A 14,619-nucleotide genomic window follows, 5' to 3' on the forward strand; every position below is an offset into this window, starting at 1 on the left:
TTGGAGGAGTAAATAAAGATAAATAATGTTACGGACACAGGATAAAAGAGCAGAGTTAAGTTTTTTGGGGTGACAAAACGATGCGGAAGAGTATAGGAAAGACCCATAATCAACTTTGGCTCGGATCACATCGTTAAAAACAAGAAGAAGGGAAGAGGGGTGTGAACCCCAAGAAGTACCACAAATACAACGGAGAAAATTGGACCAGCGTGAAACAAAAGAATTTATATATTGAAAATGTGGGACTCATCTTAACTTGGTGTCCAATTTGATTCCCAAATAGGAAATCGAAACAGAGGGAGGTATGATATGTCCCTTGATAAGAACTGGAGGCAAATTAAGGGGAATGCGTTTTCTAGTAAAGAGAATAAATTTACTTATTTCTGGGGCAGCTAAAAAGAAGGAAGAAAGCAATTCACGAGATAGGATGGAGAGGGAATTGTTGAGCCTGAAAGTAACATCATCAAGATTACTACTGGAAACATATAGAACAATATCATCCGCGTAGAAAAGAGAGGAAAAACCGGGAGTGGATAGGACAAAACTAATGGAACTCCAATAGATGTTGAATAAGATAGGGCTAAGGCAACTACCTTGAGGAAAACCACGGTAAGAGATCCTAGTGTCGGTTAAACCAGAGGGAGAAGAGAAGGTAAGTAACGGTGAAAAAAAAGAGAGGAAATAAAATTGCATAAAGAATGAAGAATATTAAAGGAGGTTAGGCAGAGGATAAGAGTGGGAATGTGGACTGAGTTAAAGGCGCCCCTAATATCCATAAACGCCACTGAAAGAAATTGCTTGCTACAAAAGGATTTATAAACGGAACCTACGAGGGACGAAAGACACTCCATATTACCCAAACCTCTTCTGAAGCCGAAGAAGTTGTTAGGAAGAAGACTATTTTTTTTATATATACCAATCGAGCCGGTTTTTTATTATATACTCAACGATTTTGCAAAGTGTGGAGGAAAGAGCAATTGGGCGGAAGGCTGGAGGAGAAGAGTTAGGCTTAGGGATGGGAATGATATTAAAATGTTACCAGGAATCTGGGGCGAAGTACAAAATATTATTATATATTTTTTAAACGAACGGATCAGGCCAATAATTGTTATTAACAGCAAACGAGTTGAGTATATTGATACGGTAGACTTGTAAAACAGGAATGATAATGTAGTATTAAATTGTAAATTCTAAGTAAAGTTTATCTGATTATTTATTACCTGCTAATGTCGCTTCCAATGGATTACTTAAAGCGAATTCTCCCGTTGTGCCCGTTTCCGCTTTTATTACATCAATTACACGTTTTAACTCTTCGTCGCTTAGGCCATCTGACGTATAGTGTTGCGTGACTATTTCTCTTATAATTGTCTATTTTTATAAGAACAAAAATTATTAGTCATTTAAATTTTCAAATTAAACTGATTCTTCTTTGATAAAATAAAAATGCCTAGCTTACAGATATATATAATATATGGCTTGAGGATTTATTTAGCATAAAAACATCAATTTAATTTTAGTTAGATAATTTTTTTTCCTATTTGAAATAAAATCGTAAAAAAAAACATTATTTCGTTTAATTTCTCCTGTTCTAGATGAAAAACTGAAAGAAATCATTCAGAAATAGTTCTTTTATTAAGATTGAAAAGTAAATTGTATGAGATTCTAGTGAGACCAGCTATAGGTTATATGGGATCGAAATGTCGGGCAGCAGTCAGGAAAACTGAACAGAAAATCAGTGTGGTGGAGATGATAATGCTAAGATGGATGAGTGGAGTTACTAGGGAGAATGGAATAAGAAATGAATACATAAGAGGGAGTCTAAGAGGTGCACCAATTGTAGGGAAAATTAGAGAGAATAGGTTGTGATTGTTAGGTCATGTTATGAGAAGTGACTAGGCAAAAGCAGTGAGAGTTGTTTTGAAGATGAATGTAGAGGGAAAGAGAGGAAGAGGAAGACCTAAGAATGGATGGACTGATGGTGTAGAAAGTGATATGATGATAGCTGGGGTAAATGAACGACGTGTAGAAAATTAAGCTGTATGATGGTGTAGGACTAAGGGGGCGGACCCAATGTAGTTGGGAGTGTATGGCGAAAATGAAAAATAAAATACAAAAAATACGATAAGCGAATTGGGTAATCAATGTTACTTAACATTAAAAACAATAGTTATTTGTTTACCTTAGTTGGCGGATCATCGGAAGCTATAAATTCTTGGGCGATTTTTTCAACAACATCCATAGGATATTTATAGTCTAAAAGTATAGAATATTATTATACATTTTTTAAATATCCAAAATCACCGGAAAAGGAGTTAAGAGTAATATTGTGTTATACATGCAAAACATTTGTATTATTAATTATTGTAATTTTATAAAAACGATGCGTTACTATATTATACACCGAAGCTAAAACTGATAATGTATCTCACTCTCTTTCTCCACTTTTTTTTGTACACCATTAAAAAAAGGTCCCAAATTTTCAAAATTTTTACATGGATAATGATTTATGATTTTTTTGTTTAAAAAATTAAATTATCTACAGATATTATGTGAGTGAAACACTTGATGAATATAACATCTTGTCAATAGTTTTTGAAATTTTACTCTTTAGCATCTTACTTGCTGCTTCCCTTTGCAGTTCATGAAAACTAGGGAACTCATTGTATACTCCCGTTTTCTCTTTTACTTCGTCAATTACACGTGCCAATTCTTGGTAGCTTAAGCCATCTGGTTTTTCGTGTTTCTCGAGTATTTCTCTTATCGTTGTCTATTTTTATTGGAATAAGAATAGCCATTAAAATGTTACATAGTAATATAGTTAATTTATTTACTTGCGGATCTTGGAAAGTAAAATTTAAATATCTTATGAGAAAGTGTTCAACTTGGTCCATTGTAAATTTTCTGTCTGAAAGTACAAAATTTTTTCTTACATTTTTTAAATAACTAAAACTGGCAAGTTTTAAACCGCAAAGGAATTCAAAATAATAATGTGTTACACTTGAAAAAATAATTATTTAGTATTAAAAAAAACCGATCATGTATCTTACATTTCGTTAATTTTTTTTTACACACCCAAAAAAATGTTTTCTTTTTTTTATGGTTGTGTTATTTGTCTTTTCTATTTTTCATGAGTTGTGTTTTTTTAGTCAAAAAAAAAAATTAATAATTAGTTACAGTTATACTAATGGCATACACTTGACTGCTAAAATTTCTTTACACTTGTTGTTGAACACTTTTATTATTTATAAGACATTTATTGAATATTATGTTTCTACTGTTTATTACCTTTAAAAACTTCTATCATTTCCCCAAGACTAGTGCCCCTGCAACCCGGCATAGGATATCGTATGAGCTTGCCCAATTTTTCTGCCACGTCATCGATTATTTTTTTTAGACCTACAACGTCAACACTATTGTCTTGATTCTGATATTGGACGAATGCGTTTCTTATCGTTTCCTATTGTTTTCAGAATAAGAATGCAAAATTAAAATGTACATTATAAATTACACGTCATACAACTGAGCCCACTCGAGCGAAATAAAACGGCCAAACTACTACCAGAAATGTGCATAATATGTGCATAGTTATCTTAGTAGTTTAAGCATTTTTTTCTTATTGTTTCCAAAATCTGTTTATGATATTCAATAAAAACCATTTTCAAACAAATTTCTTCGTTAAAAACATTACACAATTTTTTGAAATAATAAATTCATTTTCACTTAAAGTTAATCGATTATCTCAGCAATTATTATTATTTAATTTTTATATCCATAAATACTAAGCGCTAGTCATACTTACAAGATCTCTTGGAAAAGGGATACCACCCTGACAGCGCAAAAAGTACAACGCCACGCAGAAAATCAAAACGGTATTTCTCGAAAACATTTTAGTTTTGAATTGAAGACTACTATAAAACTACTAGGTGTTCCTACCGGCTCTTTAAAAGTTATTGCATAAATGTAATATTATTTGATGGCGTCAAAAAAAAAAAAATTACTCTAATAATTAAAAAAAAACTATGATTTATTACGTTCATTTTTTTTTGCAATACCAAACACTTGTAAAAAAGTTATATTGGATTTTAAAATACTTCGTCCAAATAAAAGGTGCACAAATCAAACAATGTAAACCAACTAAAAATCGTGACGTCTATTGAACAAAATAAAAAAAGTTTTAATGGGCATAGCGAATTTTTTAGCTGTTGAAAATACTTGAAAATCGTTTAGTCACATTTATTCGTGCGTTGTTAGCTGTTGTATATGATTTTTATTAGACAAACTTTTCTGCTATTCACTTTTCCGTTATTTTACAACTACGTTTACTTTAAATACAGAAGGCTCAAGTACATAATATAGTACAGATTGTTTTTGCAATAAACCCAAGACCGAATAAAAAAAAAAAAAACAATGTTTACATTATGTTTACATTGACAGTTTTATAAAATCACTTTTAATAAACGCTTTGATATTTTACTGCGTGCACAGTACATCATGTCATACGAATACCGATGAAAGCATACTTCTCTTGTAATGAAAAAAATTCGCTTAAAATAATAATTGTATTTTTACTAAACTAGTGGATACAATATAACGTTGTGAAAACATCAAGCACAGTATAAACCAACCCAGTAAGAAAGAGGTGATTAAGTCAGGGAAGTGCAGGGTTCACAGATTAAAATACAAATGTCGATAAAATTATTGTACCTAATCACAGTATTATGTGCTTAAAAATTAATTTTTAGTATTAAGGCGCTACGATTAGGGTTAATTGGCCGCCTGTGAAAATATATTGCAATAGTTACCGTTATATGGTATTTATTAGCTGTACATCTAATTGCCAATAAGAATCTTTAAATGATGTGAAACTGTCAACGGCTTATAACAAGATAATACCTGACACTAGTTTTAATCAATTAGCTGTAGTCTATTATACTAGCTATAATATTATTGCTCTTAATTATTATATTTTATTATTATCCACACCTACAAATACGTTAACGTTTTGGCTATATTATAGTTTTTAGTTATCATTCTTTATATGCAGTGAGTACATAAATAGGGGGCTAAAGCACTCGTTTTGGATGAAAGTTACTGAAGCTGCATATGAAAATGGAATGGAACAACCTTTCAGAAATCGAAAAAGAAGTAAAAAATAAGGCATTTTAATCATCTATTAATAATTATCCAACCCTATTGAAACAGTGGTGTATTCAAGGGAAGGACAGAGGGTGCTGTAGCTCTTCCCGTCATTTTAGTAAATATAAATTTTAGGTATTAGTTACATTCAGAGTTGGAACATTATCTTAGATGTTTTTTTTATCTAAATAATTTGTTTATTTGAAAAATGTATTCGAATACCCGTCGATTTCACCACCCCCTCCCCCCATAACGATAATTAACATTATTTTTATACCAATATTTAGTATGTAATTTGTATAAAAAAAATGTTAATTAAATGATTTATTCCAAATTTTTATAACATTTTTTTTTCTTAGGCTGATTATTTGATTTTGACACAATTAGAAAAAAACTTTATCGCTATTATATAAATCATTTTAGATTTTTTCAAATAAAAAAACTATTTGAATAAATCATCTTGTATAGCTTATCGAATAAAGATATTATTCGTTATTCGAATAAAATATGCCCAACTTTGGTTACATTGCCGTACATGAATTTTATAATTTTGATAAACCAAACGTAAGCACTTCCCGGAAAAAAATCTTGGTTACGTCACATAAAAAAAAATAATTTAATAATAATTGTTACCCAAAGCTTAATAAATAAAAAATAATATAGAACAAAATAATATCAAAAGTAAATATTTAAATAGTGTTGAAAAAGGAAGCAAGTAAATTTATTTCTTATACTTTAAATTGTTTTTTTTAATTTAGAAACAATAGAAATGGAATGATTTTAAATTCTTTTAATGTATTACCTACTTATGATGTGTACAGAAGAAAATTATGTCTACCAGTGGCCTAGCCCCGTGGAGGGGGCAAAAGGGGATCTTGATACTCAACCTTTTTAAAACAATCAATTTTTTTATGTACAAAAATGTGCAATAGCTTGAATTGTATATGCATATTTAATAATATTATTAATGTATATAATTTTAGGTACATTTCATAGATAAAGTGGGTTGCGCTAATGTGTGTTTTGCATAAAATGTATGCACTCAATTTACTAAATAACATTGTTTATAACCAATATCCAATAGAGTTTAATTACTTTTTTAATTATTTATAATAGTAGTGGTTTTATCCTTGGCACAAAAATCACCCATAATGTATAATGTCATTTTTTAAATCTATTATTTAAAATTTTTAGGACAACTGATAATTTTGAAAATTTGGACGATGATGAGAACTATAGCTCAAATGGTAGTATAGGTAACGGTACCCCGAAGACAGCATATTCATATACTCCAAGTCCAAATCGAGCTAAGAACTACAAAATCGCCAAAATTACGCCATTTCAAAATTATTTATTGGAAGAATTTGGACAAACCAGAATGATAAAAATGTATCCCGTGGTGTTACGGACTCGTACGCAAGCTGTTAAAATATAATAATTATGTAATACTTTTCTTAGAAAAATAACTTTAACATTCTTTAACCTTCTTGTGAACTAACAGATTTCTCGCTATCGTCTTTAATTACCCCACCTTCGTGATTTAAGGCACCGCAAACCACTGCTGAGGTATATTTTGGAGACGGTCAAGGACCGCCTGGACAACCGCTTATCTTTGAAAACTGGTCGTTTTAACACTTATTTAAGTTTAGACATCGAGTTAATAGAATTTTTTTGGCTTCGAGGTTTTTACAACTGAAAAGACGAAAAATAATAACATTACTTAATTTAGCTTATACCATTTGGTCCATGTGGATAGGACGGTGGTCTGATCAGAGTCCGTATGGCGAATAATTATAATAACAATACAATGTTTATTGACTAACTTGGCAATTTTCTGGTAACTACGACCATAGCTGTAAGTAGAGCATCGGGTGGCGAAGTTTCAAATCCACATTGACTCCCATTTTAAGTCATTGTACTAAACGTCCCGTCGATTTGTTAGCTTTTGTTGCGTTCTTACAACGGTTGTATATTTTTCAAGAACGCTTGTTTTTTATTGGCGAAAGCATTACTCAAGCAAATTAATAAGCACGTATCGGACGGTATGTCTTTAAACATACCAGACCAATTTAGTGCGGGTTTATTTTGTATTTATAATTTATTAAGAAATTTACATAATACAATATGTTAAATTTTTCGTATTTTTACTTGTGCCAAAATTGAAATTTAACCACAAATAATTATTTTAAATCCAGAGAACTCCTTGGTTCCTATCTACTATCTAGCGAAACCACAGCCAAGATCAAGGGACAGCCTCCAGTTAATGGCCCAACAAAATCTTGGCCTTATAGACTCGTATAAAACCCCTAATATTTATAAGATGATATTGATTGATAAATGGTATGTATATAATCTAATGGTATATTCTGCATAGTAATTTGTGACTTAATTAAAATTAAATAAATTTCTTTATAAATTACTAATTACGTGCAATTAGCTATTATATTTATATGCATCATTCTAATATTAAGGCCTCCGGATACCGACCGTTTTTTTCAGCCAAAACACATCATTTTTTGTCCATCGCACAGGGTGAACCATTGATCCGATGGGCAATCTTAAAACAGATATGAATTTGTCATGAAGTTTACTTGAGATCGATCAGAGCACTTTTTTCAATTTTTAATTTTATCCCTTTCCAAATTTGATTTTAAAATTTAAAATTGTTAAAAGGTTTAAACGTGTTTTATGCGTAGTAAGAATAAGATATCAAAAAAGTACGCTGACCGATCTCAAGTAAACTTCATGACGAATTCAAATCTGTTTTCAGATTACTTATCGGATTCACGATTTACTGGTTCAGCCTGTGCGATGGACAAAAAATGTACTATTATATTAACTAAAATGGCTTTTACTATAGACAAAATTATTTATATTAAAAATAATACCACGAAGCTTATATAAATTAACCGGTAAATTAATTAACATGGTCGAAATTTAATAAAACCACTTTTTTCTTAAATATTGCCTATACAAAACTCCTTAAAAATGGTCGGTATCCAGGGGCCTTAATAAAGCAATAGTTTTGCCGTTTTGAAACGAAACTTTTATTTTTTAAACTAAAACAATTCCTTAAGCAACTATGGCATGTTACAATATTATAGGCATAAGTAACTGTTTAGTTTTAGATATAAAAATATATATATATATTAACATTTATCTTATTAGGATTAAAAGTGCCTAACACCACTCTAAAAATTAAATGTACATATTTGTTTCAGTTCAGAAGAACTTCTACAACCAACTTGGTACACCGAAACAACCTAGGTATAAACGTCATAAAAAAGAGTAAGGGGGATATGTATAATTAAAAATTGAGGCTAATTATTGTATACAAGGAAAGCAATTATATTGTCACATAGAAAAATTCCAATATTGCAATTATTATGGGACAAAACCAGCGTAGGTCATTAAACAAATTACGCGGAATACATTCGTTTTAAAAAAAAATAATAATATTGGTGTTTTCAATTACAGAGAGCAAAAATATTGTAATCCAATGTCACGATGGTTGTGTTAACAATGTTGCAAAAACTTGATTGGCAAACATCATCGTCATCAATTTTGTATAATTTCGACTGAGTGCAATCAATTCTTATAGGATCTACCCTAGGAAATTTAATAATAATAAATAGTATAATAATAACAGGTAGTATAATATAATAAATAATGAATAACATATGCTGCAATAATTTAAAAATAATATGCATTTATAAGTCTTAACTAATTATCTATTTGACTTTAAATATGACTTGAGTGTATCAGTATTGACAAAATTAAAAAAATCAATATCGGCTGTATTACCTGCTGCCATTAATATGTTTATTGGAGAGGTTTCTAGAATTTTTTTTTAAATTTATTTAAGTAGAACAAATCTTTAATTCGGGTATTGATTATAGGCACTTTAAACTGTAAACGCTCGACAAGGAATGGACAATTAATCGTACCAGCAATGAGTTTAAACAAAAATGTTATATTTTGGGTATTCCTTCTATATTGTAGAGAATCCATATTAAAAAAACCAGAAACTCCATTATAAGCAGAATGGGGTTCTCTTTGGACATGGCATTTAAAGGATAAATACCTTAAAAAGTTATTTTGAATTGATTCTATATCATGAGAATGAGAAATAGAATTATTGAACCAAACAAGTGAAGCGTATTCAAGGCGTGATCTAACTAATGCAAAATAAACTGCTTTAAAGGCATCAGAGCAAAAAAATTCGTAGCAGTTTCTTTTTAAGGGGGAACATCCCAATGAGTTATCGACAAATTCCGTAGGAGCGCGCTGCTATTATCGGTTGCTATAAAAAAATATAAATAATTATATAGGTACGTCGGCAACGTGCGATGGTCTGGTGCGATAAACAACTTACAACAATGTTATCAGTTTACAATAATATTGTCATATACCCATCGGCCGAATTCACGAAACCGTTCAAAATAAAATGCGATCTCGGCAGCTATCTGAAAGCCACGTAAAAACTGGTTTTCAGGTAGCCGCTTCTTATTTTGAACAAGAGTATACAAGATAATAATAATATTATTATTATTTATATTATGAATGATATAAGAATTATTTGTTACTACGTGATTAGGTCCTACTGTGAAGTTTGCTATACTTCAATTTAGATATATTTTGTGTTTTTACCAAAACGTATGTTAAGGCATGTTATATGTCATTACCATTTGCGTCCCTGAAGTGGAACGTGAAAGCGGTAAAAGCGCAGTGTGGTTTTTCTAAAAAATAATGGCAATCAAAAAACATGGCCAATTATTTAAAAGCTCATTTAAAATTGATGTAGTAATTTTATATGTTGCCTTACAACACAGTAGTCTAGAAAAGTAGTACCAAAAATCGGTCTTTATGATTCTATAATAAACATTATCTATATATATATATATATATATATATATATATAAATGAGTATATGTCCTTTATGCATACATAAGTACACCATTCATCCGATCGCCATGGAAATGGGGTGGGGTGGGGATGGTATGGGGATGAGAATGGGGTTGGGGGTAGGGGTAAGAGCTATGAGATAGGAGATAGGGGGTAGGAGGTGAAATTTATTCGGTAATTCAACGAGACATGATAATGCTCTTTCGTGGTTGTAGCATCGGCTGAAAAACTTTTTTATCTTATTTGTAATTATTTTACCCAGCCGTGGCATACTATTATGTATGTATACAGGGTTTTTTAATAAACCCCGGGAAACGCCGGGTCGGGACATATTATATATGACATAAAAGCTGGAATTTTCTTATTATTTACGTTGGTTATCTGAGTAGGTTAGATAATCGTACTGAAAACCAAATAATATTAACTAATTAAATAATGTTATATAACATAAATATTATTTAGATTTTAACTTTTATAGACTCACACAAATGACCAATACATTTTTTTAATGTGCAACTTGAAACTTTACCATCGATATCTTTGTATTTAATAAGGCTCTGAATAAATAGAATTTATAAATAAAAATGGATGATCCTATGTAATTTTTTCTTATGAGTTATGACCCATTTTGTAGGAAAATTAATTCTGTATGAAATGTATTATTACTAGAAATAAAATTACTTTATAAACTTATTATTATTATATTTATTTTCTACAGTGTACATGGTCTACTTGTACCTATATTATTAATTTAAAATAAAAATAAAAAAATAAAAACCATAGCGAACATCATACATGGCTTAAGTAAGTATTACAAATAATAATAAAAATAATAATTGAACAGATCAAATAAATGCATAGTCGGGAATAACAATAACCGGTTCGTACAGAGATAAGCCACTATTGCCGCGCGCACCACCGTTACCGATAGCGTGTTCTTTTGCGTGCGTGCGTCGGGTAACACAGAAGCACCTAACAAACAAAATATACTTCAAAACTTAGATCTCTCTCAAGTCATTCAATAATCAAAATATTTTTGATCTGAAAAATGACATTGATTCAACATAAAAATATCTGTATACTATCGTTGAGTTATTTCTCGAATTTTGATTATTAAAACAAATAATCGATAAAAATAATTTTACGAAAAAAGGTAAACTTTGAACCCTAGTAACTTTAAAAAAAAACATATATTTAAAAATCGGCCAACGACAGTATATCAGACAACATGTCTAGATTATATATTCTAAGTAATAGACTCCTAAGTACAAAATCCAGACCAATGAGAAGGATCTCAAAATGCAAACTTTCGGCATTAAAACAGCTTTTACTGGTTAAAAAAGCGACAAAAATTTTTTTAAATATTTTTTTGATTAATCATAAACCTAGTAATAACTGTAGGTATACTTAATTAATTGATTTAACAAGAAAAAATGATGAGATATTCCCCCTTAAGAAATGCAGGTTTGATGAAGCTTTACTTTTTATATTTTTTATATGATAATTGAAAGTAAGTTTTGTGTCAAAAGTAACACCTGGGTCTTTTACAATAGTTAGTCTAGGAATAAGACAATTATTGATGGTATAACTATGCAGTATGGGCGATTTTTTTAAAGTAAAGGATAATATTGAACATTTGTCTATATTTAGAGCCATACCATTTTTATTACACCATTCGACGAAATTGTGAATATCAGACTGGAAGCATGTGGCATCAAATTCTGATTTAATAGGCATAAATAATTTTGCATCGTCTGCTAAGAGCAATATTTTTCAGTATTTTAAGCTAAAGACCACATCATTAATAAATAAAAGGAACAGAAAAGGTGATAAATGGTCACCTTGAGGGACGCCAGAGGTTACCTTAATTTTGTCGGAGTGAAAACTTTTATATTTTATGATCTGGATCCTATTAGTTAAAAATGATTCCAACCATGATAATAAAGCATCTAAGATACCAATTATTTCTAACTTTTTTATAAGTAAAGAATGGTCTATTTTATCGAAGGCTTTTTCAAAATCTGTGTAGACAGCATCAAGTTGAGAATTAGATGAAAAAGAATCCATAATAGATTGCTTAAAAACTGTGAGATTGGTGACAGTAGATTTCCCATTTCGAAATCCATGTTGTTCGTCCACAAGAACATTTTTAAGTTATCGTATGAAAGAATTTTTCATGATGGACCTTCCGTTAATATATTGTTTGGCCAAAAAAAACTTCGTAGTTAATTTGAATTCACATATCATTGCCATTCAAACACCACAACTGGCTCGATGCAGACATGTGTATTTTACGATTTTTTTTATTTATTAGTTAACACCAGTGAGCAGTATGTTAGCTTATTTTATAAACATAAAACATGTCTCAAAATTTTTAAATTTGCGAAACAGTGTTCGTTCCATCGTTACCAGAAAGACAACGTTACCTCCTGTCGTAGGGCCCTGCACAAAATATGAAAAACCAGAGGAAAGATATACTTGCACAGGAGCCGAAACTAATAGCCGTGGTATCGTGCTGGGCGTGTATGAGCCGCAAAAAGCCGCAAACAATTTTATACAGATAAACTTCACGCGTTCGTCCCAGGCATACAACACCGTCGTTTGCGGTAAACTCAGCGACCAGTTGAAACGCAACAAAATCCCGGTTTTGGGCGAAGCTGCGATATACAACGACTTGGACGTTTCGGCTGCGCTCGTAGCTCTAGTGGGCCTCGGCAGCGAGCACGCAGGCTACGATTTAGTCAGGAAGTACTGTCGAAAAAAGGAGAACACCAGGATTGCCGCGGGCGTCGGAACCAAAGAATTGCAAGACCGGGGCATTTCGCAGGTATTCATTGAGGAGATGGACGATTTTCAGTCGGCGTTCGAAGGCGCGATACTTGCCAGCTATAACAATGATGAGCAGAAGAAGGATTGCGATAAAGAAATACCGCACTTTTCAACCGCCGGCTTCGCAACGTGCTATCTAGACGATAAAAGGTAAAAAACAGCGAACAAACCCTCGCTCGCGTAAATAGTAACGTAGAGACGTTTTTCCAGTTCTATATGCTTAGGAGACATGGACAACCTGCAAAAAGACAAAGCCACGCTGGGTATGCTCTACGCAGAAACGCAAAATTTCGTTAGACGACTGATGACTGTGCCCACCAACGTGATGAATCCGGAGTACTTCGTACACGAAGCAATAAAAGTCCAGAACAAGGTCAAGGCCATCTCGGTGACGACACTCCCGGAAAAAACGCTCACAGAACTGAACATGAACGGCATCTTGGCACTATGTGCTGGGTCCTGTCAGCCAGCTAAATTCTTAGACATCAGCTACAACGGGTGCGCCTGCACCGAGACACCGCCCGTCGTACTGGTCGGTCAAGGCGTAACTTACGCAAGTGACGATTGCCATGCGGCACGCAATCCCCAGCTTCGAGGTCAGACCCACATTGGTGGCGGAGCAATTGTTCTAAGTGTTATAAAAACTCTGGCGGAAATGGGAGCGCCAATCAACGTCAGAGGTCTGATACCGCTTTTCGAAATCACCAACGGTATCTGCCCGGGAGATGTAATCGTCAGTGCTGACAAGACTTCCATAGAGGTGACCTTGCCTAAGCGTTTTAACACATTGGCCCTGATGGATGCCTTGCAATTCGCCCGTACGCTTAAACCTCATTCCATCGTCAGTCTGGCTAACACGCCCGGGGTAGGTCCAATGGAATACGGGTCGAGAGCCACACAGGTCTGGTGCAACGACGAAGCTATTTGGGAGACTTTCAAGTCATCCAGCGCCCACACCGGAGACATAGTGCATAGATACCCTTTGGATAGCCAGTACGACCCTTATATACAAGGACAGTGCGAGAATCGTTGGAAGAACGCGTCTGACATTGACCCTCTGTGCACCGATGCTAGAATTTTGTCTAAATTCGTCGGCTACGAGATACCGTGGATCCACATGGAACTTCAGTACGTTAACTACGAGCCGCACAGAATTCCGTACTTGCGTCAGAACACCATACCGGGCCGCCCCACTAGAACAGTTCTCGAAGGGCTTTTGGAGATGATACGGGAAACCCGTCAACAATAATTCCGGAATATTTACACTACAATACAGATATAGCAAATGTGTCCGAATTGGTTATTTGTAAAATTATCGTAAAATGTTTATGAGCAAACTTATGTACATAAGTGTTAGTTTTGTGCTTCGTTTAAGTGTATTAGATCTTTAATAAACTATTAACCTAACCTTTGGCTTGAACCACTTAATTGTGTGTTGTCATCCTGCAACTTTTTTTTTTTTGCAGGGCTCTGTGTAATGTAACTAATTTTTATCTGATAATATCAATTTATAATTCTCTATTATAAAAAAAAAAAAAAACTTGGTAACTGTCAGCTAAGCAAAGATTTCAATAACGCATATTATGATATTTGATTTAAATATCACACAAAGATGTCTCAAATTATATCTATCTTAATAAAAAAAATATGGGAAAAACATGTACCCAATGAACTTTTTTTTCTATGTCTATATATTTATTATTGACATTTTTATGTCTTTGTTATGGGACACACACGGTTTGGGGTGGG

The 14,619-nt window shown here is 32.5% G+C and overlaps 2 protein-coding genes across 2 annotated transcripts; one reads left to right on the forward strand and one right to left on the reverse strand.

Annotated features, from left to right (window-relative positions):
- Nucleotides 1–1,220: 1,220 nt before the first annotated feature.
- On the reverse strand, nt 1,221–3,940 carry LOC126845300 (uncharacterized; the record flags this gene model as incomplete). Its single annotated transcript, XM_050583949.1, has 6 exons — nt 3,800–3,940; nt 3,286–3,457; nt 2,832–2,905; nt 2,620–2,767; nt 2,180–2,253; nt 1,221–1,368 (listed from the first exon to the last, which is right to left on the reverse strand). Coding segments are annotated over exons 1-6 (703 nt in total), but the record flags the coding sequence as incomplete, so codon positions are not given.
- A 7,691-nt stretch (nt 3,941–11,631) lies between these two features.
- LOC126845302 (cytosol aminopeptidase-like) lies at nt 11,632–14,119 on the forward strand. The gene is made up of 3 exons (XM_050583951.1): nt 11,632–11,636; nt 12,433–13,020; nt 13,081–14,119. Exons 1-3 carry the CDS (start codon nt 11,632–11,634, stop codon nt 14,117–14,119), a joined length of 1,632 nt encoding a protein of 543 aa, XP_050439908.1.
- The last annotated feature ends 500 nt before the right edge of the window (nt 14,120–14,619 follow it).

Source organism: Adelges cooleyi, unplaced genomic scaffold (assembly GCF_023614345.1).
Source record: "Adelges cooleyi isolate 19-005CV unplaced genomic scaffold, UGA_ACOO_1.1 ACOO_flye_CR_arks_rails_tigmint_CR_PRNA_739, whole genome shotgun sequence".
NCBI lineage: Eukaryota > Metazoa > Arthropoda > Insecta > Hemiptera > Adelgidae > Adelges > Adelges cooleyi.

What these genes read in the sequence shown, in the direction of transcription:
- LOC126845302 (XM_050583951.1), top strand. An exon ending in TGCTATCTAGACGATAAAAG is followed by an intron (nt 13,021 to 13,080) that starts GTAAAAAACAGC and finishes ACGTTTTTCCAG; the next exon opens with TTCTATATGCTTAGGAGACA.